At 37.7% G+C, this 26367-nt stretch overlaps 1 protein-coding gene across 2 annotated transcripts in view; it reads right to left on the bottom strand.

The window, feature by feature from the left end:
• Window positions 1-3147: 3147 nt before the first annotated feature.
• Window positions 3148-26367, bottom strand: part of edem3 (ER degradation enhancer, mannosidase alpha-like 3) — an 88065-nt gene continuing 64845 nt past the window's right edge. For both annotated transcript variants that reach the window (XM_069938167.1, XM_069938168.1), the window contains 6 exons: window positions 22256-22407; window positions 21711-21867; window positions 20649-20840; window positions 19315-19480; window positions 17301-17486; window positions 3148-7723 (listed from right to left, as the gene is read on the bottom strand). In XM_069938167.1, coding sequence (XP_069794268.1) covers window positions 7236-7723; window positions 17301-17486; window positions 19315-19480; window positions 20649-20840; window positions 21711-21867; window positions 22256-22407 — 1341 coding nt within the window. In that variant the 3' untranslated portion in view covers window positions 3148-7235. The remainder of the gene's footprint in view (window positions 7724-17300; window positions 17487-19314; window positions 19481-20648; window positions 20841-21710; window positions 21868-22255; window positions 22408-26367) is intronic.

Raw genomic sequence — 26367 nt, forward strand, 5'->3', positions numbered from 1 at the left:
ATTTCACATTATTCACCACGTGGACTATGGTAATGAGGACAGTGACCTTAACAAGCTAGGCAAATTTCCAATTTATTGATGCAATATACTACATGTTTCTTGTAAAAAAAAGAGATGGGGGTGTATAATCACACATTTAATGTTGCTTAGAGATAGAAGTAATAATAATGAATTTTTCACAACTTCCATAGAACAATACAGCACAGTACAGATTCTCCGGCCCTCATGTTGTGCCGACCCATATATTCCTTCCTTAAAAAAAGTACAAATTAAGGAATAAACCCTCCCTACCCCATAACCCTCTTTTTCTTTCATCCATGTGTCTAAGAGTCTCTTAAATGTCTCCACCACCATTCTCGCCAAAGCATTCCAGGCACCCAAAACTCTGTTTAAAAAAACAAACAAAAAAACCTTACCCTTGATGTCTCCCCTAAACTTTCTTTCCTCAATTTTGTATACGTCCACTGTTTACTGATCCTGCCCTGGGAAACGGGTGCTGGCTGTCCACCCTAGCTATGCCTCTCATAATCCCGTAGACCTCTATCAAGTCTGCTCTTATCCTTCTTCGCTCCAAAAAGTCCCAGTTCTGCTAACCTTGTCTCACAAAAGACTGGTTTCCCAATCCAGGCAACATCTTGGTAAATCTCTTCGGTACCCTCTCCATAGCTTCCACATTCCTCCTATAATGAGGTGACCAGAACTGAACACAATACTCTAAGTGTGGTCCCACCAGAGATTTATAAGTTGCAACATGACCTCTCTACTCCTGAATTTAATCCCCCATTAATTAAAGCTCAGCATCCCTTAGGCCTTCTTAACTATTCTATCGACCTGTTGCGTGACCTTGAGGGCTATATGGACGTGAACCCCAAAGTCCCTCTGTTCATCCACACTCTTAAGTAATTGACTATTAATCCTGTACTCAGCCTTCTGGTTTGTCCTTCCAAAATGCATCACCTCATTTAACCAGATTGAAATCCATCTGCCACTTTTATGCCTAGCTTTGCATCCTATATCCTCTTGTAACCTTTGACAACCTTCAGTTCTATCCACCACTCCTCCAACCTTCATATCATCTACAAATTTACTGACCCATCCTTCTCCCTATTCATCCAGTCATTTATAAAAATCACAAAGAGCAGGGGTCCCAGAACAGATCCTTGGGGAACTCCACTGGTCACCGACCTCCAGAAAGAATACTTCCACTACTCTCTGCTTTCTTCCTACAAGTCAATTTTTTATCCACACAACCAGGATTCCACTGATTCCATGCCTCATGGCTTTCTGGAGGAGTCTTTTATGAGGGACCTTGCCAAATGCCTCGTTAAAATGCATGTTGGCCACATCAACCGCCCTACCCTCATCAATTTCTTTTGTTCCCTCCTCAAAAAACTAATTTAGGCTCATGAGGCACGACCTTCCCTTAATAAAGGGATGCTGACTATCCTTCAGTAGACTGTACTTCTCCAAGAAGTGGACAGAAATGTGCAAGTGAAGAACGAGGTGGTGCTCCTCTGTTCATTTGTCCTCACCTGCAGTGGCAGAGGTCAAGACCACACAAGTTGATGTGGGAATGGGAAGAGGGATTGAAATGACTTTCATCTGGGAGCCCTTGATGACCATTTTGGTCAGAGTGCAGGTCTTACCAATGTAGAGGAGACCGTATCAGGAATGCAAAATACCATAGATCAGGTTGGAAAAATTCATATGAATCCTTGCCTTATTGGGAAAGACCGTTTTTGTCCCTGGATGGTGTTGAAGGTCAGATGTTGCTTCTCCCATAGTGACAGGGGAAATGTCTTGGAATAGGGAGGGATGAACAAACCAGGAGTCACAGAGAAAATGAATGGTCCTTGCAAATTGAATGGTGAGTGATGGTGGGATCACATTGTAGTAAGTGGAGATTCTAACTCTTTATGATGTGATATTGCACAAATTTCAATAATATTCCCTTCAATGTGAAGCTTGTAAGGCTCTAGGGAGATTTCCATTGATCAGACAGTCCCATGAGTCTAAAGATTAAAAGTAGGCTTTTCCAGCCAAGTAGGAAGCACTTCTATTAGCTACCTTGCCGAAAGCTTGGAATTCTCTTGATCAATAAATAATGAATACAGTCAATTATTAACTTTAAAGGAGAGAGATTAAATATGTTAATCCATGGGTACCATTGAACATTGGTAAAAGGAGGGAGGCAGGCAGCTAGAGATAGCTCAGAAATTGAGCCTTTTAATCACGGAATCAGCCTGAAAGTTAGAGCTTACTCACTGTTCTATTTTTACATTAGATAATGTGATCATCTTCAACATCAGATATACCCCACTGGGCATTTACAGGTCCTGTTCAGAGATTCAGAACAGAGCTGGAGCAATGAACATCATGCTTAACATAGCCTTACTAAAGGGGGAGCATCTATTAATTCTTTTTTTTTTAATCATGAATGATGGGTAAAGAGAGAGAGAGTGACAAGCTAGAGATTATTAGCTGGATCTGGCAAATAAACTAGAGAGTTGGAAATAGGAATAAAAACAGAAAACGTTGGTGGGACCATTATTGGAACATCACACGAATTCTAATAATTGAAAAGGTAACATCTGCACCCAGCCACCTTTGCTACTTTCATTCCATAACCATCTAATTTCAGAAATACATTACACCAGAAATGATAAATAATATTCTTGAATAACAACAAAGAATCACAAAATTGAATTAAAACAGAGGAAATGGCGAGTGCTGCAGGGCATTCTATCACATTCTATCACATCTATGACCATATTTTTGTGTGGCTCCAACCTCATATGTATAAAGGCAATTAACTCTTGTGCATGACTTGCCTGTCCTTTCCACACATCCTTCAAAAATTGTTCTTGGTTACCCAATTTCTGGACTTTCCTTGATGTTGTTCACCAGAGTGGCTTCTATATGCATGCTGTAAATATCCAGGACACTTGAGGAAAATGCTTTGAACACATTAGTTCCCAATGTGTTTGAAGTTTTTTTTTGCTGATCATGTTTTGTACAATTTTCCATTACATTGCATGACAAGAAAATGTATCAGATATGCACTTTGCAGTTAGAAATTATGTTTCTGGACTTCTACTAACTTGCAATGAAATTTAGTAAACAAAATCTTGAAATTCTTCCACTTACTTTAAATATTAAGGCTTTGTTTTTATTGTGAATGATTAGATCAACATATTGAAAGAGTCCTCAATATATTTACATTAGTTTATTACATCTTTACAATTCAGAACTAATCACAGTAATCAAATGCAGAAATATATACAGTGATATCTACAAAATCAATCAGATCCTTTTACATGACAGTTTACATTTTACATTGCCCATTTTATTTACAGGGTTTTCTATGGTGCATGCACCATTTCTATTATAGAAAGACATGGATGGACTCGAGCATCTGCTGTGCACATTTTACAGTCTGATCAACACAGAATGTAACCATCACAAAGATGGAACAGGTCCCACTGTTAAATTTCATTCCAGTTCATATTAAAACATCTAAATTTTCCTTCTCTTCCTTAAAAAATAAGTTTCATATTTTGAATGATTTGTTTGCATGTTTTTAATTTTAACATGAAGCTGACATATCCCTTAAGATACGCCATTGTGACAGGAAACAGCTAAATTCAGCACCACCCTACTGGACCTCAAAACCAATAATCTTATGTGTCGATTGGCAACATAACACAGAAACAAAGTCTATGGAACAGAAAGGAAGATCAATGTTCTCATGCTATAGAGAACAAGGAACTACAGCAATGTCTCCCAGTAAACCAGGAAAATGCACCATGAAGGATTTTTAGACATAAATTGCTTGTATTAAATCAGTCAGTTAAAATTGTGGCCACCAACTTAAATTAGAGGAATTGTCCAATCTCCTATTTTATGAGTTAAAGTGTTATCAATTGCAGCTTTAAAAAAAGGAAAATATTCATTGCTGGAAATATGAACGCAAAACATAATATTAGAAGCACGCTCATGTCAGGTGGGGTGGACAGAACCAGTTGATCAAGCTAAAAGCTATGTTGACCTTTAAATGCTGGTTGCTCTACGGTTTTGACTGGTCAGCTCAGCGATTTATCAGCATTTTCTTTAATATTATAAATTCCCTCTGGTTCCGATTTTGAAAATTCATGCGACCTGCAAAATTATCCTACGTCATTTGAAACTCTGAGAATGGACATGTCAATATGTAGCTGTTCTGTAATTGTTCCGTCAATATGACAAATCATCGGAAGAATCATGGCTATTGCATAAACTATATGGATGCACAAAATGCAGGAACACATCATCAAGTCAAAAAGTTGTAATGCTGAAGCAGTAAAATTGTTCATCTTTCCATTCCATTTAAAATTTTTTTTTAAATTCCTAATTTTTATTAAATTATTAATGGTTATTCCATTTAATTATTGCAAATGCACTTGGAGTTGTTCATTCTGGATCATATAGAAATATACAACTTAAAAAAAAAATCCCCTCTTAATAATTTTCTAATTGTAATATTTGGGTCAGCAAAGTAGCAAATGAAGTGCACAACTATATTCAACAGCATTCCACGCAAAAGCTTTCTAAATCTGCAGGATACCTGATCCTGATTTCAAAATATTTTCACAACAATCATCATGAGAAATAATAATGAATAGTAATATGTATACAAATGGTGGTTTTCATAAATAATCATCTGATACTAAAACAGTGACGTACAGTTTATAGATTTTTCTCATCCACTCTGGAACAAGAACCTCACTTTAAGAAAGGTCCTTTGTGTTCTTACCTTTTGAGACTGCAGGAGCATTGTTTTTCACCCTGACAAAAGTATAAGTTTTGAATAATCAAGGATCTGAACAGAAAAGATCAATTTGATAGTATGAGAATGAGACTCATCAATGCTAACATTTATAAAGATGTGCATACTTTGTCAAGTGCAAAGATGATTCAGTCCACAACTGATGCACACTGCCATCTCCAAAGATCTTAATGTATACTACACGACTTAAAGCCACATTATAAACATCAGAAAAAGTTTCATTACATTCAATATTTGGAAATAAACTCCAAGTATTATTATCTCATAAAAATGCCAAACTTTTTTTGAATTTGAAAAAAAAAGTATCAAAACTCTAACTTGTAGGGATTTTCTACCAAATTGTTTACTGAGTCCCAAAGTTGAACTATTTGCACGGGGTTATAAAGGTTACAGAGTATAGACACCGACATAAAGATATATTAGTGAACTCTGGAGCAGTAAATCAATTTGTTAAAATGGAAAAAATAAATCCATGAAACAAGTGAGTTCCTTTTGGAAAACAAATTGACTTACTCTCCTCTCTTCACATCTTGTTGGGGTTACAATTCTACAAGTGTTGTTCAGTTTCTAACACCTTTTACCAAATAACTATTTCCGGAGCAGGAAGTCATGTTGCCATCAAACATCTGAATGCCATTGGAGAACCAAGGAGTTAATATGGATATCTGATGGATCAAGGCACAGAACTTCTCATATAATGCAAAACTTATGGATTTCAAATGGAGGAGGCACGCCGGGTGAGGTTTCCTTTCACAAGGAGATCAATTGTGCATTACAACATAACTGATACAGCAACACAAAAGAAATCTAGTCTACATAACTCAGTAGTAGACTAGGCTTCATGCACATTAACCAAGCTATGTTATTCTAGAACATAATAACGCCAACTTCTATGGACTGAATTTAACACAATCTTCTATTTATATAACTTTAACAATAATCGCAAGGCACTTAATGGGAGCATTAATCAGTTACACATGTTTATCAACGAATCATTTCTAGGTTTGCAATAGCATTGCATCTCTTTGAAGGGCATTAAAAGTAGTGTTAATAAACTATTTAATTCACATCATAGCATCCTACAGCTATTAAAATGGTGAATATGCAAATAATACTGATGGTATTCCATTAAATCAGAAAAAAGGTTGTTAAAAAAACACAACAGATCTGCAGATAATGCTTAAACTAAGAAAATATTTGAGAGAGAAAATATCTTAAATGTTTAAGGTAAGATCAAAGTGAGAGGAAAATGCATACTGATTCATAATATTGTGACCTACTTAAAAGTTCACAAACATTAAGATTTTTAAAATTGTTACTAGTTTTGGCCTTCTTCAAACTACTGGTCTAATATTCTACTATGTACTCATATCCTTGTACAATACAATATTAAAAAAAACATAGAAACACTATGTTTTGTTATAACTTTCATCCAAAATGATCTTACAAACGAGTTCTATTACAGTATTAATGAATACCAAGGAGCTGTCACCTGACCAGAAACTTTCACAAGATCTTACATTAACCAACCTTTCATCTGATATTGAAGCTGGAACTAGATTTGGAAACAGCACCAGTAAAATTATTCCATTAACAGACACAAGGCAGAAGAATCAAGCATATGGCTTCTGCACATTCTGGTGTCCACAAAGGAAAAGGGTAAACTCAGTGCTCCTTTGTAGTGATTATAGGATGTTATTCCCGAACCATATTAAATAGAAGATGACCAGCTTGGAAAGGGACGAAGGAACATGGACATCCAAGACAGAACAAAATAAAGATCAAGTCTGTTGTTAATTCTTTTATCCTCAGTTTCCAACATCTGACACCGAATCCTTACAACTTTTTTTCCCCCTCACTAATTAGGATAGTCCTGAAGGTAACTGATGAGAAATTTCATTGCTCTAAGCAGTCTTGTCAATTATTTTTAGTTTGTTAGCAAAAAAAATCTAAAATTCAGTAATTACTGCCTTTTAAAAATAAATTAAGCAATCTGATGGTTTTTTTTTTAATCTGGTGAGTGGCTGTCAGCATGTAATCATATATGCTGCAGAATTGTGTGGTTTTAAAACCTGCTGTAATACAATAAGATTAGTTTGCCACAGAAAAAGAGTGTGCGTGTGAATGAGAGATAAGTAGGAGAGTGCAACTCAAGTCCTCTGAACTCTGGCACATTTCTCAAAGTCTAAGGCTGTATCAGGAAAACCACCTGAGTGGCATCTTCAGATGAAACAAGTAGAAAAGACGATTAGTAAATCATGGGCCTTCTCCACATTTGAAAATCAAATCAAACTATAAAGACAGATCAGCACATTCTTCCAATTGATCAGGGAATGTCTTTATGCACAATTAAACCCAGTTCCTCTGGGTGAAAGAAGGAAAATCCCATCCAACAGATGTACGATCACGGTCATAGCTCATCCTTATCCATCATTTCAAATGCGTCTATCTCTTCCTTCCAGTCTGATAATAAGGAGTCTATTGTTCGAGCTTCTGTCTCTTGACTAATATTGGGACTGGATTCCTGCTCTGTCTCTACATCATCATCAGTCCCTTCCTTTACTTCTTGAATACAAGATTCCTGTTCTTCTTCAGAGGCCCCTTGACATTCTGTCCTTTGCATGTCCTGATCCTTAACATTAACACTATCTAAAGATACAGCAGTTGGAGTGTTACCACTCAAAATATCCAGAATTTCTTTACTGTGTCGTATCTTTGCATCAGGCGTGATGGACAGATCACTGGCATCTTGCTCACTCGCTGATTCATCAGCTTTCCCATTGCTTGGAATTTTAATGTAAGATTCTGCTACACTCTGACATTCAAAAGCAGTTGAGCTTGGATCCCTGGACTGCAAATCATTTTCTGAATGTTGGTCCAATTCTTCCATATCTGGATCTAAAATTAAAGTGTTAAAATATTTTAAATATAACATTTAAAATACAAATAATTGGATTTGTTATTGTATTGAATAACTTTGGTTATTTATTTGCAATCATTAAATTTTATTCAGTTGTTTGGAGATCCTATTATGACAAAACAACTGTATTCATTACAATAGAGCAAACATATTTTTACAAACAAATGAAAAGGTGAAAAATATAGCTTGATAAAATATTATAAATTTGCCAAAAGATCTTTAGTAAACTAAAATTAATCTCGTATCAACAACTTTAACAAGTTTATCTTTATCTTGACTGGTGACTTATTGTGCCATACAACCGATATGAAGACGGACTATACATTTCCAAACAATAAACCATTCCTCAGATAGAAGCAGAAACAGCAACTATTATTTTACATAATTTAAGGAAATATTCCAAATCAGCACCTGAAGAAAACCAGAAAGGAAATTCTACTTCCAGATATTTCTGTGGGTTCAGTTTGTGGCATACAACACGGAAACATGGTGGTCAAGTTAGACCTTGTTGCCGGAGTTTGGCCCATATCCCTTTAAATCTTTTCCATACAGGTACCCTTCTAAATGTCTTTTGAATGTTCTAATTGTATCTGCCTCTTCCACTTCCTCTGGCTGTTGTTCCACATACCTACCATGATCTGGGTGGGCAAGGTGCACTTCACATCCCTTTTAAACCTTTTCCTTCTCACCTGAAGACTATGCCCTCTAGCTTTAAACCCCCTACCGTGGGAAAGAGGACTGTGGCCATTCATCTTATTTTTGCCTTCATGATATATATATATATACCTCCCACTCAAGCCTCCAAAGGGAAAAGCCCCAGCATATCCAGCCTCTCCTTATTACTTCCATAGCTAGGTGGCCATTACTGCATGCACTACTCCAAGAGTAGGGTTGTAACATGATGTGATGTCTTTTACAGCTGCAACATGTCCCAACTCTTGTACTCAATGCCTTGACAGATGAAGGTGTGTGCAAAATGTGGTCTTCACCACCATCTCAATTGTTGTTCATAAAGAACTTTGTTTCTCCTTCAGTTTCTCCACATGAAGTAGGAGCACCATATTCATAGCCATCCCTTGATCAGTGTCTCACGTGGAATCACTGCTCCCATATTGTTAAACAGACTTGAGCCAAATCAAACCCAGTCCTTAAAATGCCATTAATTTCAATCAATTTCCTATCAATCTTGCTCCCCTGGAAAACCCCTCCTAAAATCATTCATGGTTACAATTTAAAATTCCAACCACAATAGTTCACAATGATTCACGATGATTAATCAGCTCAGTCATAACTCCGACACCTGTGGCCATTTACTTGTCTGGCTGATTTCATTTCACTCCTGTGGTCCAAGGGTACAGGATTTGAACAACTATCCTGGGCAATATAATTAACTACTCACAGCAGATAGCATAACTAAACACCATAATAGCCCTATCGGATTCTACTCTCATCTCTAGCTTCTTGCCACAAGCAGTACCAACATTAATGTAACTCAACTCCCCAGAGCATCTCCTTTACTCTTTCCTCCAATATTACATTTGAAACACTATGGATTAACACTCTTCTACTTCTTTCCTTTCTCTTACTCCAAGCCAAGGAATACTTCCCACTTAATTGGCTGTTTCTCTTTCCACAGATGCTGTGTAATCTGTTGAATATTTCCAGCATTTTTATTCCAGAATTGCAGCATCTGAATTTTTACTGCTTTTCATTACATTCGCTTGTTTCCCTACACTAGTCTCAAACTCACATCTTTCTCCAGTAAACCTCCATCCCCTCCAACCACATAATCCACCCTGCCCCTGGCTTTACCAACCTTATCTTATTCATGAAACCAAACTCCTGCAGCCTTGAAGCAAGCCCCATCAAACTCTTCACTACTTTGGCTCTCAGGTTGGCTGATATTGCTAACAGTTTTCCATCAGGTACTGTTTCACTATCCTTCGAATCCCATCCTCCATCCCTTAGTTATTGCAAACTACACATCATTTCCATCTTTTCCCCTCAGAAATCCTCCATCCTCTTTTGACTTCTCTTGATGTCCTGCTGATCGGACTTCCTTGTCTGATACCACACACCTACCTAGTCTCTTGCCATGGCTTCACTTCCCACTCCACAGCAGACACTTTTGAAGTCCTCTTGCTCATCCCCAAGGATAACTGACATTTCCATTAAAATCAACAGCATGAATTTGAATGCCAGAATTAATTCAACTTGCTTCTGAGCTCCTAATCACATCAGTCAAAAAGTCACCAAGGTTTACAGGTGTGCTTGAGGAGAGGGGGCATTTGGTTTCTAAGTGATATCCGCAGGCAACCACATGAAATGTACAGCCAGGTGAGATGTTGAACATATGGAATGGAGAATTTTGAAATAAACTACTTATTAATGTAATTTGTAATTCTTTTACCTTTAATAATTGTGGCTGTTATTTTTGTCCAGGTGAGGCAAAAAAAATGCACAGACTGGTTACAAAAGAAATTCTGCATTTGGTCTTATTACACATGCATACATTTAATCATACACACCCTATAAACAGATATTGAAGATGCTCGAGTTATATTTTAGTGTTGAATAGCTATGAAAATTACCACCTACTTTCCGTCATCAACAAAGTGCAGAAAGACATGATCAACAGTGTTGTTGAGCAGCAGCTATTAAGCCTATTAATTCAGTTTGAATTCTGAGAGTAGTATTTAGCTGCCAATCTCATTGGAGCTTTGGTCCAAACAAGGGCAAAGACACGAATGATAGTCCATGATATCAAGGCAGAAAATGGCTGCCAAATCAACAATCCAGAGGAATTCTGGTAATCGTGAGAGAAATACTTTGTGGTTTGAAGTTGAACTTCATATAAATAAAGATGGCAGTAATTATTAGAGGCCAATCATAGCAGCTCCAGGACATTGGAAGCACTATTTGTTCAGGACAATATCCTTGATGCTCAACCATCCAATATAACCATATAACCACTTACAGCACAGAACAGGCCAGTTCGCCCCTACTAGTCCATGCCGTAGCAAATCCCCACCCTCCTAGTCCCACTGACCAGCACCCGGTCCATACCCCTCTAGTCCCCTCCTATCCATGTAACGATCCAGTCTTTCCTTAAATGTAACCAATGATCCCGCCTCGACCACGTCTGCCAGAAGCTCATTCCACATCCCCACCACCCTCTGCGTAAAGAAATTTCCCCTCATGTTCCCCTTATAATTTAAACCATGTCCTCTAGTTTGAATCTCCCCCTTTCTTAATTGAAAAAGCCTATCCACATTTACCCTGTCTGTCCCTTTTAAAATCTTAAACACCTCTATCAAGTCCTCTCTCAATCTTCAACGCTCCAGAGAAAAAAGCCCCAGTCTGCACAACCTTTCCCTGTAACTCAGACCCTGAAATCCTGTCAACATTCTCGTGAACCTTCTCTGCACTCTCTCTATTTTGTTTATATCTTTCCTATAATTTGGTGACCAAAACTGTACACAGTACTCCAAATTTGGCCTTACCAATGCCTTGAACAATTTCATCATAACCTCCCTACTCTTGAATTCAATACTTCATTCTCTCAGATGAGAGATATACAATTTAGTTTCATTCTCTATACTCAGTCAACAAAGCCCATGCCCTTGAGTGGCAAGACAAGGATAATATCCAGCCTCCAGCAAGCAACAATTAACTTGCTCCATTCCCTTGAGTTTGGTTAACCACCTATGCTTTTCCCTACTGGCATAGTTTCTTTACAAAATTTTTCCACAATGAACAATTTCAAAAGTTGTCAGTGAGAAGAATTGACAATGTCAATATTGTGGATACAAAGACATGTCAGAGGGTGGAATTCTGCATAAATTAATCATCTCTCGATTTCCCAAGGCTACTCCACTATCTACAAAATAGGTCAGATCTGTATGGAATTTTCTCCTTCAGGTTGTATGATTGCAGCCCCAACAAAACTAAAAATGCACGATATCAACCTGACTGATCACACCATTTGTCCAAATTTGAGTTTTTCATCTTCACAACTATAACACTTATTATCCATAAGATGCGTTGCAGTATCACCACAACCCTCTTTACAAGTTCACTGCCTCCCTCACTGAAAAGGCAAAGCAGAACAGACGAAACAGAAACATGCTTACAAGGTATTTAAGCTCCAAATCTCACACCATACTGATTTTGAAATAAATGGGGATTTTTTTTCAATTGCTGAGACTCGAGTCTCCCTCTCCAACAGCTACCTAACCATGACACAAACTAAAGTGGGAGAAACAATTTATGCCTGGCTCACAACATTAATGTCCAATGAATAAATAACACTACAATATGATTAAAGAAAGAGAAGCTGCACAAGCTCACATAGCATACTGTGCATATATTTTGCACACATACATCTTAGAACAGAGAACATTACAGCACAGTGGAAGCCCTTTGGCCCACAATTTGTCAACCTATATAAACTTATTCTGATCCTTCCATGCCTCACACCCATAACCCTCTATTTTCCCACATGCTATTTAAGAGTCTTTTAAATGTCCCTATTGTACTACCATCTCCCAGCAATGCATTCCAGTCACCCACCTCGCTGTGAAAGAAATTATCTGACATCTCCCATCACCTTAACCAGCTGTCCTCTGGTATTTGCTATTATTGTTCCAGGAAAAAGAGGCTGGCTATCCACCCTATCTAATACCTCTCAATCTTATGTACCTCTGTTAATTCACCTCTCATCCTTTATTGCTCTAATGAGAAAAACCTGAGCTTGGTTAACCTTGCTTCATAAGGCAGGTTCTCTAATCCAGGCAATATCCAGTTAAAACTCCTCTGCACCCCCTTCATTAGCTTCTGCATCCTTTCTATAATGAGGTGACCAGAACAAAACACAAAGACTCCAAGTATTTTACAGAGGTGGCCAACCTTTTAATTTAGACATACAGCACAGTAACAGGCCATTTTGGCCCATGAGTACATACCAGAGGTGTGTGTTAATTGTGTGGCACGGGTTCGTGGGTTGAAATGGCCTGTTACCATGCTGCATGTCTGAATTAAAAGGTTGGCTACCTCTGGTCTAATTACAGAGCTGCAACATGATCTCATGGCTCTAGAACTCCACCCTCTGACTAATGAAGGCCCAAACACCTTCTTGACCATCCTAATCAACTTGTGCGGCAACCTTGAGGGATCTGTGGACTTGGATCCCAAGATCCTTCTGTTGCTCCACTCTCAAGAATCCTGCCATTACCCATGCACTTCACTTTCAATTTGACCTTTCGAAGTGTCACACTTAACTGGATTGAACTCCATCTGCTAATACTCCGCCCAATGATGCATCCTCTCTATATCTTGTTGTAACTGGCGAAAACATTCTATACAATCCACACCTCCAAACTTCATGTCACCTGCAAACTTATTAACCCAATCACCACTTCTTCGTCCAATTCATTGTCAAAAAAAAAAATCACAATGAGCAGGAGCCACAGAACAAATCTCTGCAGAATGTCACTAGTCACCAACCTCCAGGCAGAATATAATCTACTGCCATCCTCTCCCTTCTGCAAATGAGCCAATTCCTAATCTCTGCAGCTAAGGCCCGAAGGATCCCCTGCCTCATGAGTTGCTGAATGAGCATTATACCGGGGACTTTGTCAAAAGCATTAATAAAATCTATAATCGCCATATACACCTTACCTTCATCAATTTCTTTTCTCATCTCAAAAAACTCTCTTAAGCTTGTGAGGCACGACCTGTCATTAACAAAGCTAAGCTGCCCATAGAGAAGTCTAAGCTTTTTTAAATACCTGAAAATCTTGTCTCCAAGAATCCTCATACCAATTGAATCAAGACTCAGTGGTCTATAATTTGCAGTATTTTCCCCATTATCTTGTTTTAAAAAAAAAACAAGGGGACTACATTTACCATTCTCCAATACACCTTCACCTCTCCTGTTGCTTGGGAGGATGGAAAAATGAATGTCAATGCCCCAACAATCTCTTCCTTTGCTACCTGTTGCAACTTAGTGTATATCTTGGCCTGTCCTGGTGACATATTTATTTGAATGTTTTTAAGAAAATCCAGAACTTCACCTTTCTCAACCTTGACATGCATATTAGCCTGTTCTGCACTGACCTCACATTCACTGAAGTCTCTGTCCCTCATGAGCACTGAATCAAATTATTCATTTAGGATCTCCCCTACCATCTCTGCCACCAGGCCCATGTTCACCCATTCATCACTAATTGGTTTTACCCTAATTCTTCCTTCAGAACTTATGTACATGTAGAACACCTTTAGGTTTTAACTAATCTGACTCATTAAAACTTTTTCGTGCCATCTTGAGTTCTCCCAAATCCTTTCTCAAGTCCCTTCCTGGCTATCAGATAATCTCAAGAGGTGCTTTCTGACTTTTGCTTCCTAAACCTTATATTTTCTTCCTTCTTCCTCTTGACTTGCCACCTCTCTTGTCAACCATAATTCTTTTACCCTACCATCTTATCCATCTCAGCGAGACAAACTTGTGCTGAACTCCACACAAGTGGTCCCTAAACACCCTCCACATTTCTGCTGTGCATTTCCCTGAGAACATCTATTTACTCTCCCCAATTTCTGCCTAATCCCACTGTAAATCAACCCTTTCCTATTTTATCTAATCCTATCTTTCTCCATAGCGATGTTAAAGTTTAGGGAGATGCGGTCACTGTCTTTGAAATGCTCACCCACCTGAAAGGTTTGTCAACTGACCAGGTTCATTATCGAGCTGAGCACCAGATCAGCTTCTCCTCTACTTGGCTTCTCCACATACATAACATAACAATTACAGCATGGAAACAGGCCATTAGGGCCTTCTAGTCCGCACCGAACCAAACACCCCTTTCTAGTCCCACCTCCCTGCACAATGCCCATATCCCTCCATCTTCTTCTCATCCATATACCTGTCCAATCTTTTCTTAAATAATACAATTGACTCCGCCGCCACTATTGTCAGAAATTGTCTTGGACACACCTCAAATTTTTTCCCATCTAAACCTTTTGCCCACAATATATGGGAAGTTGAAGTCTCACCAACAACAACCTTAATATTTTTGTACCATTCAAAATCTGCCTGATATTTGCTTCTCACTGTATACTGACTATTGAGGGGCCTATATTATCCTCTGCATCAGAGAAACTGGACGTAGATTGTTAAGCACCTCGGCTCTGTCCACCGCAATAGCATGGATCTCCCAGAGGCCACTCATTTCAATTCCTCATCCCATTCCCTTCCTCATGTACTGTCAGACTGAGACCACCTGCAAATTGGAGGAACAGTTCCAACTGGATGGCATTAACATGGACTTAACTGGCTTTCTTTAAATCTCCCCCCCTTTTTTGGTCTAGACTCCTCCCCCAGCAAGCACTATCTCTGTACTGAACTTTCCTGTTCTTTCCTTATTCCTGGCAAAAGGCACAGGCAAAAATCCAGAGATTGCTACCCTTGAGGTCCTGCTTTTTAGCTTCCTTCTTAACCGCTTATATTCACTCTTCAGGACCTCACCCCTTTTTCTATACATGTCTTTGGTATCAGTATGTACCATGGCATCTGGCTGCTTCAACACCTTCCCAAGAATACCATGGACATGATCAGAAACATCACTGACCCCGGCATCTGGGAGGCAACATACCATTGGAGAGTCTCGATCCTTTCCATAGAATCTTTTGTCTGTTCCCCAAGCCAATGAATCCCCAATTACTATTGCTCCCATCCTCTCTACCCTTTCCTTCTGAGCCACAGAACCAGTCACTGCACCAACACATTGCTGTGTCTCAACTCCCCACCCATCAAACAGTATCCAAAATGGGATACATGTTATTGAGGGGAACAGCCATGACTGCCTAATCCCTTCCCTCTCCTGACAGTCACCCAGCTACTTCCCTTCTGCCTCCCATTGTGACTACCTCCCTGTAATTCCTGTCCATCACCCCTCAGCCTTCCGTATGATCAAGAGTTTATACAGCTCAAGGAGCTGTAGCTGAATGCACTTTTCAGATGTGGTATCCCTAATTTTCCAAATTCTCCAAGAAGGGTGTGCCACTGTCCTGATTGCCTTTTTAACGGCTCATTCTGTGCAATAATAGATCTTACCTGACCTCAACGGTTTTTACTGTGCCTTCTTACTGAAGCCTTTGTCCCCAGAGGGTTGCTGACACAGCCTATATCTTGCCTTTCCAAATTTTTAAATGTAGCATGTGAAGCCTTTCAAAATTAAACTTATTACATTTGCAAAACAATGGTAATGCCAAAAATTGTGGAGCAGTCCCAAAATAGTTATGTACCTTGCAGCACTCAAGAGTCTTGGCACTGAATCATTTGTATATCTTAAGATACAAAAATATCTTTCACTTTGCTTTATCATTAATAATCATTAATAATTTACATCTATGTTGTTCTATACAAGTATAAAGCAAAGGCTCATAACATTTGTCCACAAATGGAACACACATTTCAATCAAGAAACACAATCCAGAGCAGTCTTTCTCAAAGATTACCTGCACATATGCCAGGGGTTCCCTATGATTTTTACCATAGATTCCTAAATTCATTGTGAAATATAATTAAAGTCAAGAAATCTCACTCTTAACCACTCTGTGAATCTTGATTAAAATAGAGAAAACATGAAAAAAACCGACAAAACAAACATGTCAATCTTTAGGAATAATGAGCCAAAAATAATTGTATTAAACAATTGAAATGCAGGAAAAAGAATCTCAGGGTTGTATGTGATATCACACATGCATGTACTCTGACAATAAATCTGAACCTGAAATGACAATATTTTCAGCTGATAGCTTCAAATTGTAAAGGGTACCCAATTAAATAAAGCAGGGGGGGGGGGACAGTTTTTTTTGTTCAAAAGGAAAAATTATTAGAAAAGGAATGGGAAAGAAACAAGAAGTAAAGAATATGGTTATATATATATCTGGAAGAGATGAGATGGGGAGCTTAAAGAAATTAAGTTTCATACTTTCTTCTAATGCATTAGCAATTAATGTTCGGCGTATTGAGTTACTAGCCAGGAAAAATCCAATCCTCACAAGGATTGTCTGCACTTTTGCCAAGTCACATTTTTTTTTTGCACTAGGATAATTGAATATTAATTATCTATTTTTGTTGTGTATTTATTATCTTCTTAATTCAATTCAGTATTTAGTATGTAGTTGATTTTTTTTTGGTTGTTTTGCAGTTTAAATTTTGTTTACAAAGTACCTACTCATCTGCACCATGGAAGAATTTTGATGCAAATGTACTTTGTGCCATGAATACAACAATAAGCTCATTATCATTACCAGTAAATAAAATAATTCTAGTCCTGATAATCGTGTTGCTTTACTGCAGTAATAAGCAAGTTTAATTCAATGCTTAGTATTTGTGCCCGGAAAACCAGTTAAATACAATTTAAAAAAAAATTCTAAACAGCTAGACAAGTTATTAAGCATGCCATCAGTAAAATTTTAAGTTAACATCTGCATGGAAACAAAAATGACATGCAATTGTGTATATGGAATGGCTTAGAGTTGGCTCAAACTTACCTCTATCCTTAGCTTTATCTGAGAGCAACACTTCCACTTCCTGGTATTGCTGCATAGCATCAAGGATGATATTTCCTTCCTTATTGAAGAGGAAAAGCATTGGGATTGTAACATCATCAGTGTTCTTTCCATCACCAGCCATCTGGAAGAGGGGGGCTGTATCACTGCTGCTTCCTTCATTGTCATCTGCCCAAAGGTTAAATTCAGTTCAAACAATTGGAGCATACCCTGTTGAACCAAAATCTTCACTGCCTATTAGATTTCACTTTTCTGCATTAAGGAACTAACAGATGATGGCAATGAGGTAGGTTGGTCCATCTCTAGGTGTGGAGATAATTGGAGATAAATATTGATAATTCAATATTATGGATCATTTTGATTTCAGTCAGGTTCCTGTGATGAACATTCAACAGGTTCAGGTTATGATTAAATCAGTCTACTCTGTCTCAACATTGCCTCAAGTTCCTGTGCTAGGAAATTATTTTTTTAATGAATGACATGGTCAGATGATGCCAGATACAGGGCACTCAATATTTAAACACTATTCTTATTCTATTCAATAACACAATGATTTTAACCCCATAAAATTTGGTCTACAGTGCAGACAAGCTTTACCACAAACTACAGAATAACACTCAACGAGAAACTGCACACAAATAGGATCCTGGTAGACAATCCTTAAAGTAACCAGTTTCAGTGGTTTTGACAAGTGCGCTGATAGTTAATGTTGACAAATTATCTAACTGGTATACAGATATTTTACCTTAAAAGTCCAGTCCCTAAAAGTTACATTAATTAATGCACATTAATGAAAATCACACTCAGTAGAGAATATTAATCATGATTAATAATGGTCGCACTAAACCACTAAATGGGCTCAATTTACAAATACAGTGATATTCTGATTTAACCAAGGTCCATAAATTTAAACCACTGCCTTGGGTGTGTTTTTATGCCAAATCCCATTAATAATATAGCCATTCTTAATCAACCCAAAGCATCAAGTCCTGTATTTTACATAAAAATGCTGGAGAAATTTTGCAAGTCATGCAGAGTTTTTTTATGGAACAAAGATAAAGATATATATTTTGAGCATGAGCCCTTCATCAACATACAAGCTGAAAGCAGGAAAGTGCCTGAATAAAATGGTGGAGGAGGGGTAGAGGAGGAGCATAGGGCCACCGGCAAGATTTTATTGGTGGACAAGGTAATAGGGAGGGGATAGCTCTGAACGGAGAAGGTGGGAGAGAAATGGAAAATTGGGGAGGTCAGAGGGTGGAGGTGGCAGGTAAGGGAGGTCTTAGTCATATTTGTTTTTAAAATGCATTTCTTTCACAATGGGATTTCAATACAAGAAAGGAAATACTAACAAGGTTACAAATACTGTGATACACTGAGGAAGAAAGGAAAGAATCAATCATAATGGTATAGAGATTGTGGTGGGACTAGCAGCTTTAATTTATCTAGAATCAAGAGAAACCAGACATACTGTGAGTAATCAACTATTACATGCCTAAAATGGACCTCACTAAGAGGCAGCAAGTAACACAGGAGAGGAAGGAGTGAAAGAAGGATCTTTGTAAGGTTATAAATGCCACAGGGTACAGACAGTGCACACAGACAATCAAACTAATAAGAATGAAATCAAGCAAGAGGACTCCAGCTCATTTTGAGAAACAGTGTGGCTTTGTTGATTGCTGCAAAGAAGTGAAGGGAAGTGAGGACAAATATCACATTACTCTCATACCACACAGAAATTAACATGACAGATTATAACAAATAATGCCAAATAGGGTATTCAGTCCACATATCTTTAAAACCTGAATCAAAATTAAATTTGTATACTGGTAAAATAGTGCCAGTTAAGCTGTATAAGCATTTATGGAGGAGCCACGATCAGTAAACAGTCTGTAAACCCAAATAATTTCTATTCCATTAATAACGTGGTGAGATCTTCATAATTTTTAGGTCAGCTGTGTAAATTCATGAAAATGAGAAGAATTGTACACCTTACCAATGACAATACCACCTATTGCCCCAGCTTTCTGTGCATTCCGTGCCTTCTCAGCAAACATGCAATGACCTCGTTTCATCAGGGCAATTTTCCCCATTATCGATTCAGGATTTGTTACTTCTGAACAGCCAGTGTAGGGCTCACACCTTGCCACAAAACCTCGTACCTATAAAGAATTGTGTGATGCAAAGAGATGTACCATTAATTTTCACACGATGTTATTGCTCATCTGCTCTGTCACTTTGAAGCAGACTTGAATGACTACAACTGGTTTGTTCTGTAGCAATTTGAAAATTCCTTTTATATCCACACAATCCTTGGAGTAGAATTTCACTATTCTTAGCCTGCAAGCAATGTTTCTGACTTATTTCACAGAACAAGAAGATTAACCTATAAGATTAACCTTACTTAGATTGGGTACATTCATCAGGTACTTTCTGGGCCAAAGGATCCTGAACTTAGCTCAGCAGCGAGAACAAATTGGCATCGTCCAGCACCATCCTGTGGAATCCACCAAATCCAAGCAGGAGCAAATGACCAACAACAAAGATCAGTTCTGAGTAACCTGAATTCCCATTTATTGGGATGATTATTGATGGATGTACATAGTTCACTGCTCACTCCAACCACACAAGTTTACTGGAAATAGAAGTTCAAATTAGGAGCTAAAAATATTATGTATAACACACTCTCCACATACACCAAGTTATCATCCTGTATAGATGTTACATGACGTCCCTGCTCAATGTTCTACCTGATGAAGGCAAGTGTATTAAATGGATTCTTCATCACTCTGTCTACCACTTTCATGGAATATGTACCTATACCTCCAAGTCATTCTACAATATTCCCCATTGACCTGTGTAAATCCTGCCCTGGTCTAATCTATTAAAGTGCACCTGCCCATTCTTTGGCCTACTTTCCTAGTTCATCTTGATCTTATTATATCAGGTAAACTGTCAATGACCACTAACCAACAATTTTGCTGTCAACTGCAAAGTTACTTACCATACCAAGTACACTATCATCCATAGATGACAAACAAGAGTGGCCCAGCACCAATCCCTGCAGCAAACATGGTCACAGGCCTTTAATCTGAGTAACAACCCTCCACTACCACCCTTTGTCTCCTACCATCAAGCCAATTCTGTATTTTGGCAACACTATTATGTGTTCATACCAAAACTAACAAATATTGAAAAGACAAAATATTTCTTCAATATATTGATCTCATACATCCAAATTAATGTCGCATATAGCAGGCCCATTATCAAAATAAAATGGCAAAAAAAAAAAATCAGTATTCAGACTGATTAATTTTAGTAAACCCATACCCCACTAGTAATTTTGGAAAGCTCTGTTCCAAACTGTGCCGGTCCAGCTGTGAGTACCACCCGACCAAGGAATGGAGGGGAAATTATTTGGACGGCTCGAGGTGGCAACTGTTCCTTCTGCTGCTGACTGGACAGTTCAATCATCTCCTGCATAAAACGCAGGCCATCCTCTGCATCGTGCACACTTGCTGCCTGAAGGAGAAAGCATAATTCACTCATCACTGAATTCACTCTTCCCTTGACACAAAAGGAAGCACTCCTCCATCTTGTGGAGACACAGTGTTTGACTACTCAAAGAACAAATGTTTTTCCACATATTCAGCATGTTTGTGCAAATTTTTACTCCTTTACTCAATTTCATAATTATTTTCTAAAAAACAGTATGTGATACTATTAGATGATGTACCTGGTATTTTTTTCCCGACTTCAGATCACTAAAAGTAAACTGACTTTCTGTCAGAATTCCTTTTCAAACTACAGTAAAATCCCCATTATCCAGAATTCAGGCAACCGGCAAAAAAAAAAAACGCAGAAACTAAATAGGTAAAAAATACAAAATTTAAAATTGGCACTCCTTAGCAGTCAGTTTGCCAATCCATGCAACATGAAATCTCAAGCAACCAGCAAATTCACTTATCTGCCATCTACCAATCCCCACAGATGCCGGATTCTGGGGCTTTTACTGTATTAGTCCATGATTCAGCAAACATTACAATGTACAAAACAGTTTTTATTTCTGGTTAGTTTCATGATTATACCAAAATAAGATCTGTCTATATTTAATAGATTTGACATTACTTGTAACGACTCGCAAAGAATGCCATGGAGTCTTTTTTTTCCCCCGTTTTGTATAATTTTAAAGTAATTCTTAGCACATGCATTTCAAATCATTTGTCAATGGATTAGTAGCTTAGGTCTGGTACATCCATCAGAGACTTTCTGCACTAAAGGATACCAAACTTAGCACAGCAGCGAGAACAAATTGGTATCATCCAGCAGCATCCAAAGGAACCACCAAGCAGGAACAAATGGCCAATGACAAAGATAGAATAGCAGATTCACCTGGTTTGCATGCTGAACTAACTGGACTCTGCCATCCTTGAGATGAATTAGGCTGACTCCCATTTTCTTCAGTAAATCAAGGTGTTCAGGATTGTTGGCCATAAAATCTCTGGCCCTCAGATGTGACCTGACCCCAGGACCATCACCACCTACCTCCCTGTAACAAAGAGAAAATTTAAGATTAATTTGGGATGGAGAGGGGAAGGAGGAGAGGAAGAAATTGAGAAGCATTTACGTGTAAAATTAAGATTTTTAAAATAAGGTCACTGATTTCAACACTGAATGCCATTATTGGAACCAGTTATACTTCAGTCTTAAAATGCTTTTTGGCTATAAAACAAATCTCAGCTGACAAGCAGTATATTTACACATACATTAAAAAGTGATTCACTGATAAGTAAATATTTTAGTCATAAAAGACAAATATAAGCAATTTTACAGTAAAATATAATGAAGTTTTAACATTACAAATAAAACCAATGGAAAAGGACAATCTTTGATCAAATCTCATACACACAAAGTTTGAGTTAAGTATCAGAACTTACTGTCGCATGTTGGTCTTAGGGCAAGTTTTGTCCACCACATTTTTAAAAGGTTCGCGAATGCTGTTGGCATAAGAGGGATCATTTGGGAATAGAACTTGTGTATTTGGACATGACCAATCAAAGTTGCTGTCATCCAAATAAGTGTAACTTGTCTATAAGGAGACAAACAAAAAATTAGACTTGGCATCTGCTTGTTAAGAATTTATAAACAGAAAAAGCTCAGCAGATCAGGCAGCATCTCTAGATAGAAAAAAACAATTTAAAAATGTTCTCCATTTACCAAAGAATAAAAATAGGAAAAGTTTTTTTAATAAATATATTAAGTGGCAAAACCAATCTGATGAGAAAAGGGAATTATGAGAACTATGAAGTCTTGAGCAGGTATTTGTATCAGTCTCAGTAGTAACATGCCAAAGATTGATGTTGAGGAGGCAACAACCTTGAAACATTCACCATCTCTAAAGAGACAGCGCTAGGTAAACTAGTGAGGTGAAAGGTCCTGAAAGAAATGGCAGAAGTTAGAGGAGATGTATTTGTGGTAATTTATGGGCTTTGGGTAATTCCCAGCAGATTGGAAGATAGCAAATATAAGTTTCAAAAAGGATGTATTAAAAAAAAGGCTTGAGATAAGTTAGCTTAACATCCAGAGTTGGGAAAATGCCTGAATATTATGAATAATGAACAAATAGTGTTCAAACAGGCAGAGGTATCATGGATTTAGAAAAGGTAGGTCATGTTTAACAAATTTATTTGAGTTATTTGAGAATATGTGAAATAGAATGGATAGAGGGGAACAGGTGGATCTGGGGCATTTATGATGCATGAAAGTTGAGGCAGTTTAATTTCTCAGTATATACAGGTCACAGTTTTTTTTTAAGCTTTTAAGGGAATAAGGAAATATGGGATTAATGTAGCAAGTAGCACTGAGAGGAAAATTCAACCATGATTTCACTGAATGCCAAATTATCAATCCCTGCTCCTAGGTTTTTACACCTATGTCTTATAATTGATGGTTTTCTGCATCATCTCATACATGGGGATATTCTGATTCTAAACTAGACCTCTTCTTTTTTTTTTCCCCCAGCATTAATTGTTTCAGCCAGGTATTTACTGATCATTGATATCGATAACCAGAAACAATGGAATAATTTTTTTTTTTTAAATTTTTTATTTTTCACACCATAAATCACATTAGCCATGATATACACTATTTCTTCTTCACACATATACAGTGACTTTTTCTCCCCCCCCTCCCTTCCTCCTCCCAAGCCACCCCCCCACCCCCCCCTCTCATCCATTTTAGGTATACAATCTAGGTTGCATTAAGCCAGTCAGACAATGTTGTCATTCAACAAAAATACACAAGAAATTCTACTGAGTCCATTCTTTTCTTTCCTTCTCCTTCCATCAACTTAGGTAATGTTTGTCCCCGGTAGGTTTTCGCTATTGTATTTAATGTAAGGCTCCCATACTTGTTCGAATATTTCAATATTATTTCTTAACCTATATGTTATTTTTTCTAATGGAATACATTTATTCATTTAAATTTAGTAGTTTCTTCCTTTTAATTTGGTTATGTATTCCATTAATATTTAAAGTCATATAGTTCAGCGTAGCCCTTTTATATTTTGTTTATCTTCTCTTTCCATTTTTCCATCATTACCTTTCCTCCTTTTCCATTTCTGTTTTCTTATTTTCAACTCTTTATAAGACAACATTCCTACAACATCCAACATTTTCCTTATTCTCCTATTTCTATCTTCTTTATCCCCAATCTCCCCTTCCCCTCCTGAGTTGTCCTTTATCCCTTGTCGGACAACCACATCTCCCCTCTCCATTTGGATTTGCGAATCCACTCGCAAGCGTCAACTGATTTTGCAGTGACCGCTATTTCCCCCCACCCAGCCCCCCCAGAAAAGATTTCACTTTTCATATGTCACAAAGGTCACTCTTTTAATTCCCTCCTTATTCTCTCTATTCCATTACCTTCCCTTATTAATTCTTGTCTATACTATCTATATTTTCCTCTAAGTACAGATACATTCACGTATGCACATTGTCTCTATTCACTCTTATACCTCTTTACCCGCATACATATCAATCGTGATCATTTTTACTCTTATTACCCGAACTAGACCTCTTCAATGAGAGTCTAAAAGGACATGATTTTGTTTTAGTTTTTATTTCAGAGATCCCATGCTGTTACACTAATGCCTGAATGACACTGTTACTCCACACAAGGCAGCAGGATCCCTACCAACATACTGGGTTAGTCATAATTTCCTGAACTTCAATTATACCAGACTTTTTTTAAAAAAAAAGAAAAAGAATTTTTAGATAGATCACGAAATATAAACCTTTTCTCTAGTAACAATCTCCTTTAGCTGTGATAATATTTTATGTTCGGGATTTCTTTCTTGCCCGTGTGGTTGGTCACTTCCTACAGATGTGCCCCCAGTTCTTTATTTTTCTTTGTTGTCTTTAGATTCTTTGTACCTAATATTTCCAAAATAACAAAGATGGCTTCTTTCTATAAATATGGCCACTAGTATTTCATGCAAGCATTGTGTGACAGATTATGTTGTGTTTGTATTGTATATAGATATGATTTTGAGAGATAAATTAGGGCAAGTTTTTTAAAAAAAGAATAAGTCACATAGAAACATTTTAAAACAGATCTTATTTAAAATACTGGAGCTCTGCTCATGGTAGACAGGTCTCCCCCAGAGCCTTTCAAAAGCTTTGGAGAGTGCCCAAGAGACTTCACTAATGGATAGTTGTTTACAAAAAGGCAACAGATGAAAGAACGTCGGAGCTGCAGACTGTCTGCAGTTGAACTTGCTGTCCTGGAAAGGTCATGTGGTTTTGCAAGCAGAGAGAGTCAAGCAGGTTTTCTCTGTGCATGTGAGAAAGAAACAGAGATCAGTTCTGCAGTTTTACAGTCAGCAGCAGAAGCTGGGACTGGAACAGCACAAGTTGGCAAGCTTGTGGAAAACTCCATTTGGAAGATGGGTTGTCAGTGCTTAGTTCAGCCTGGTCAAAGCCCTTGTGGTTCATGCAAGAGTAGAGGACTGGCTGTCTAATGTTTCACTTGAAATAAGTGAAACAAGAAGGATCTGTGGTGACCTGAAAGAGGTTATTATCTGGAGAACCCTGAGAGGGAAAGTTTCTTCAGCAAGACACTGAAGTGGCTGATTAAAAAAGGAATCAGTTGAGGGTGTCCAGCATACAACAAATCTCTCTCTGAAAACCGACAAGAACTTTCCTGAGTGGTAACCTTTTACCTTTCAAGCACCAAAGCCTGGTGAACTTTATAAATGTTAAATTCTGTGCACAGTAAAAGAATTGTCTGCAACCAGTGAACTTGGAGGAATGAGAAGTGAGATTGGACTGAACCAAAGAATTTTTCTGAACTTACACACACATTACATACATGTGCATTTAGAATTAGAAGGGGGGGTTAAGTTAGGTTAGTTAAGTCAATAGTGACAAGTTAAAGTGTGATCCTGTTTTCATATTTAAAGATAATTAAAAGCAACTTTTGTTTAAGTAACCATTTGTGTTGGTGAATATCTATTGCTGCTGGGTTTTGGGGTCCTCTGGGCTCGTAACAATCGCCAGTGCAATATCAGGTCTTTAAGCTCTACAGATTAGTTCAGTCCTTCCCTGATGCCTGGGGAATATTTACATAAATTTTTTAAAAAATCCCCCAAAATTGAGCAATCAGTTTGCTCATATGCAAATGCAAAATTCCAAATCCTACTGCAGGCACCATTTCCTTTTGTTCCAAGCAGAACTTTAATGAAACAAAAAAAATTAAAATGAAGTCTCCAAATGTTCTGGGCCTTATTATTAGATGCAAGTTTACAGTACTTCATTTCTATAATAAAGTCTGATATGAATGGTATTTTAACCTTCAGTTTCTTTGTGCTTAATTGATGCACAATCTAAAAACAATTCCAATTTACCAAAAGTAGTTGCATGACATCGAAATAAGAAACAATATGTATATATTGGATTTTTACAGAAGTGCAGGTCAATCAATATCCAGGGGAGAGAACAAAAATCAAGGCTTTAGTTTTGGTTCTTCTCGAAAATGTGGGAACAACTGC

This window comes from Narcine bancroftii, chromosome 5, assembly GCF_036971445.1.
Source record: "Narcine bancroftii isolate sNarBan1 chromosome 5, sNarBan1.hap1, whole genome shotgun sequence".
In the NCBI taxonomy this organism is placed as follows: Eukaryota; Metazoa; Chordata; class Chondrichthyes; order Torpediniformes; family Narcinidae; genus Narcine; species Narcine bancroftii.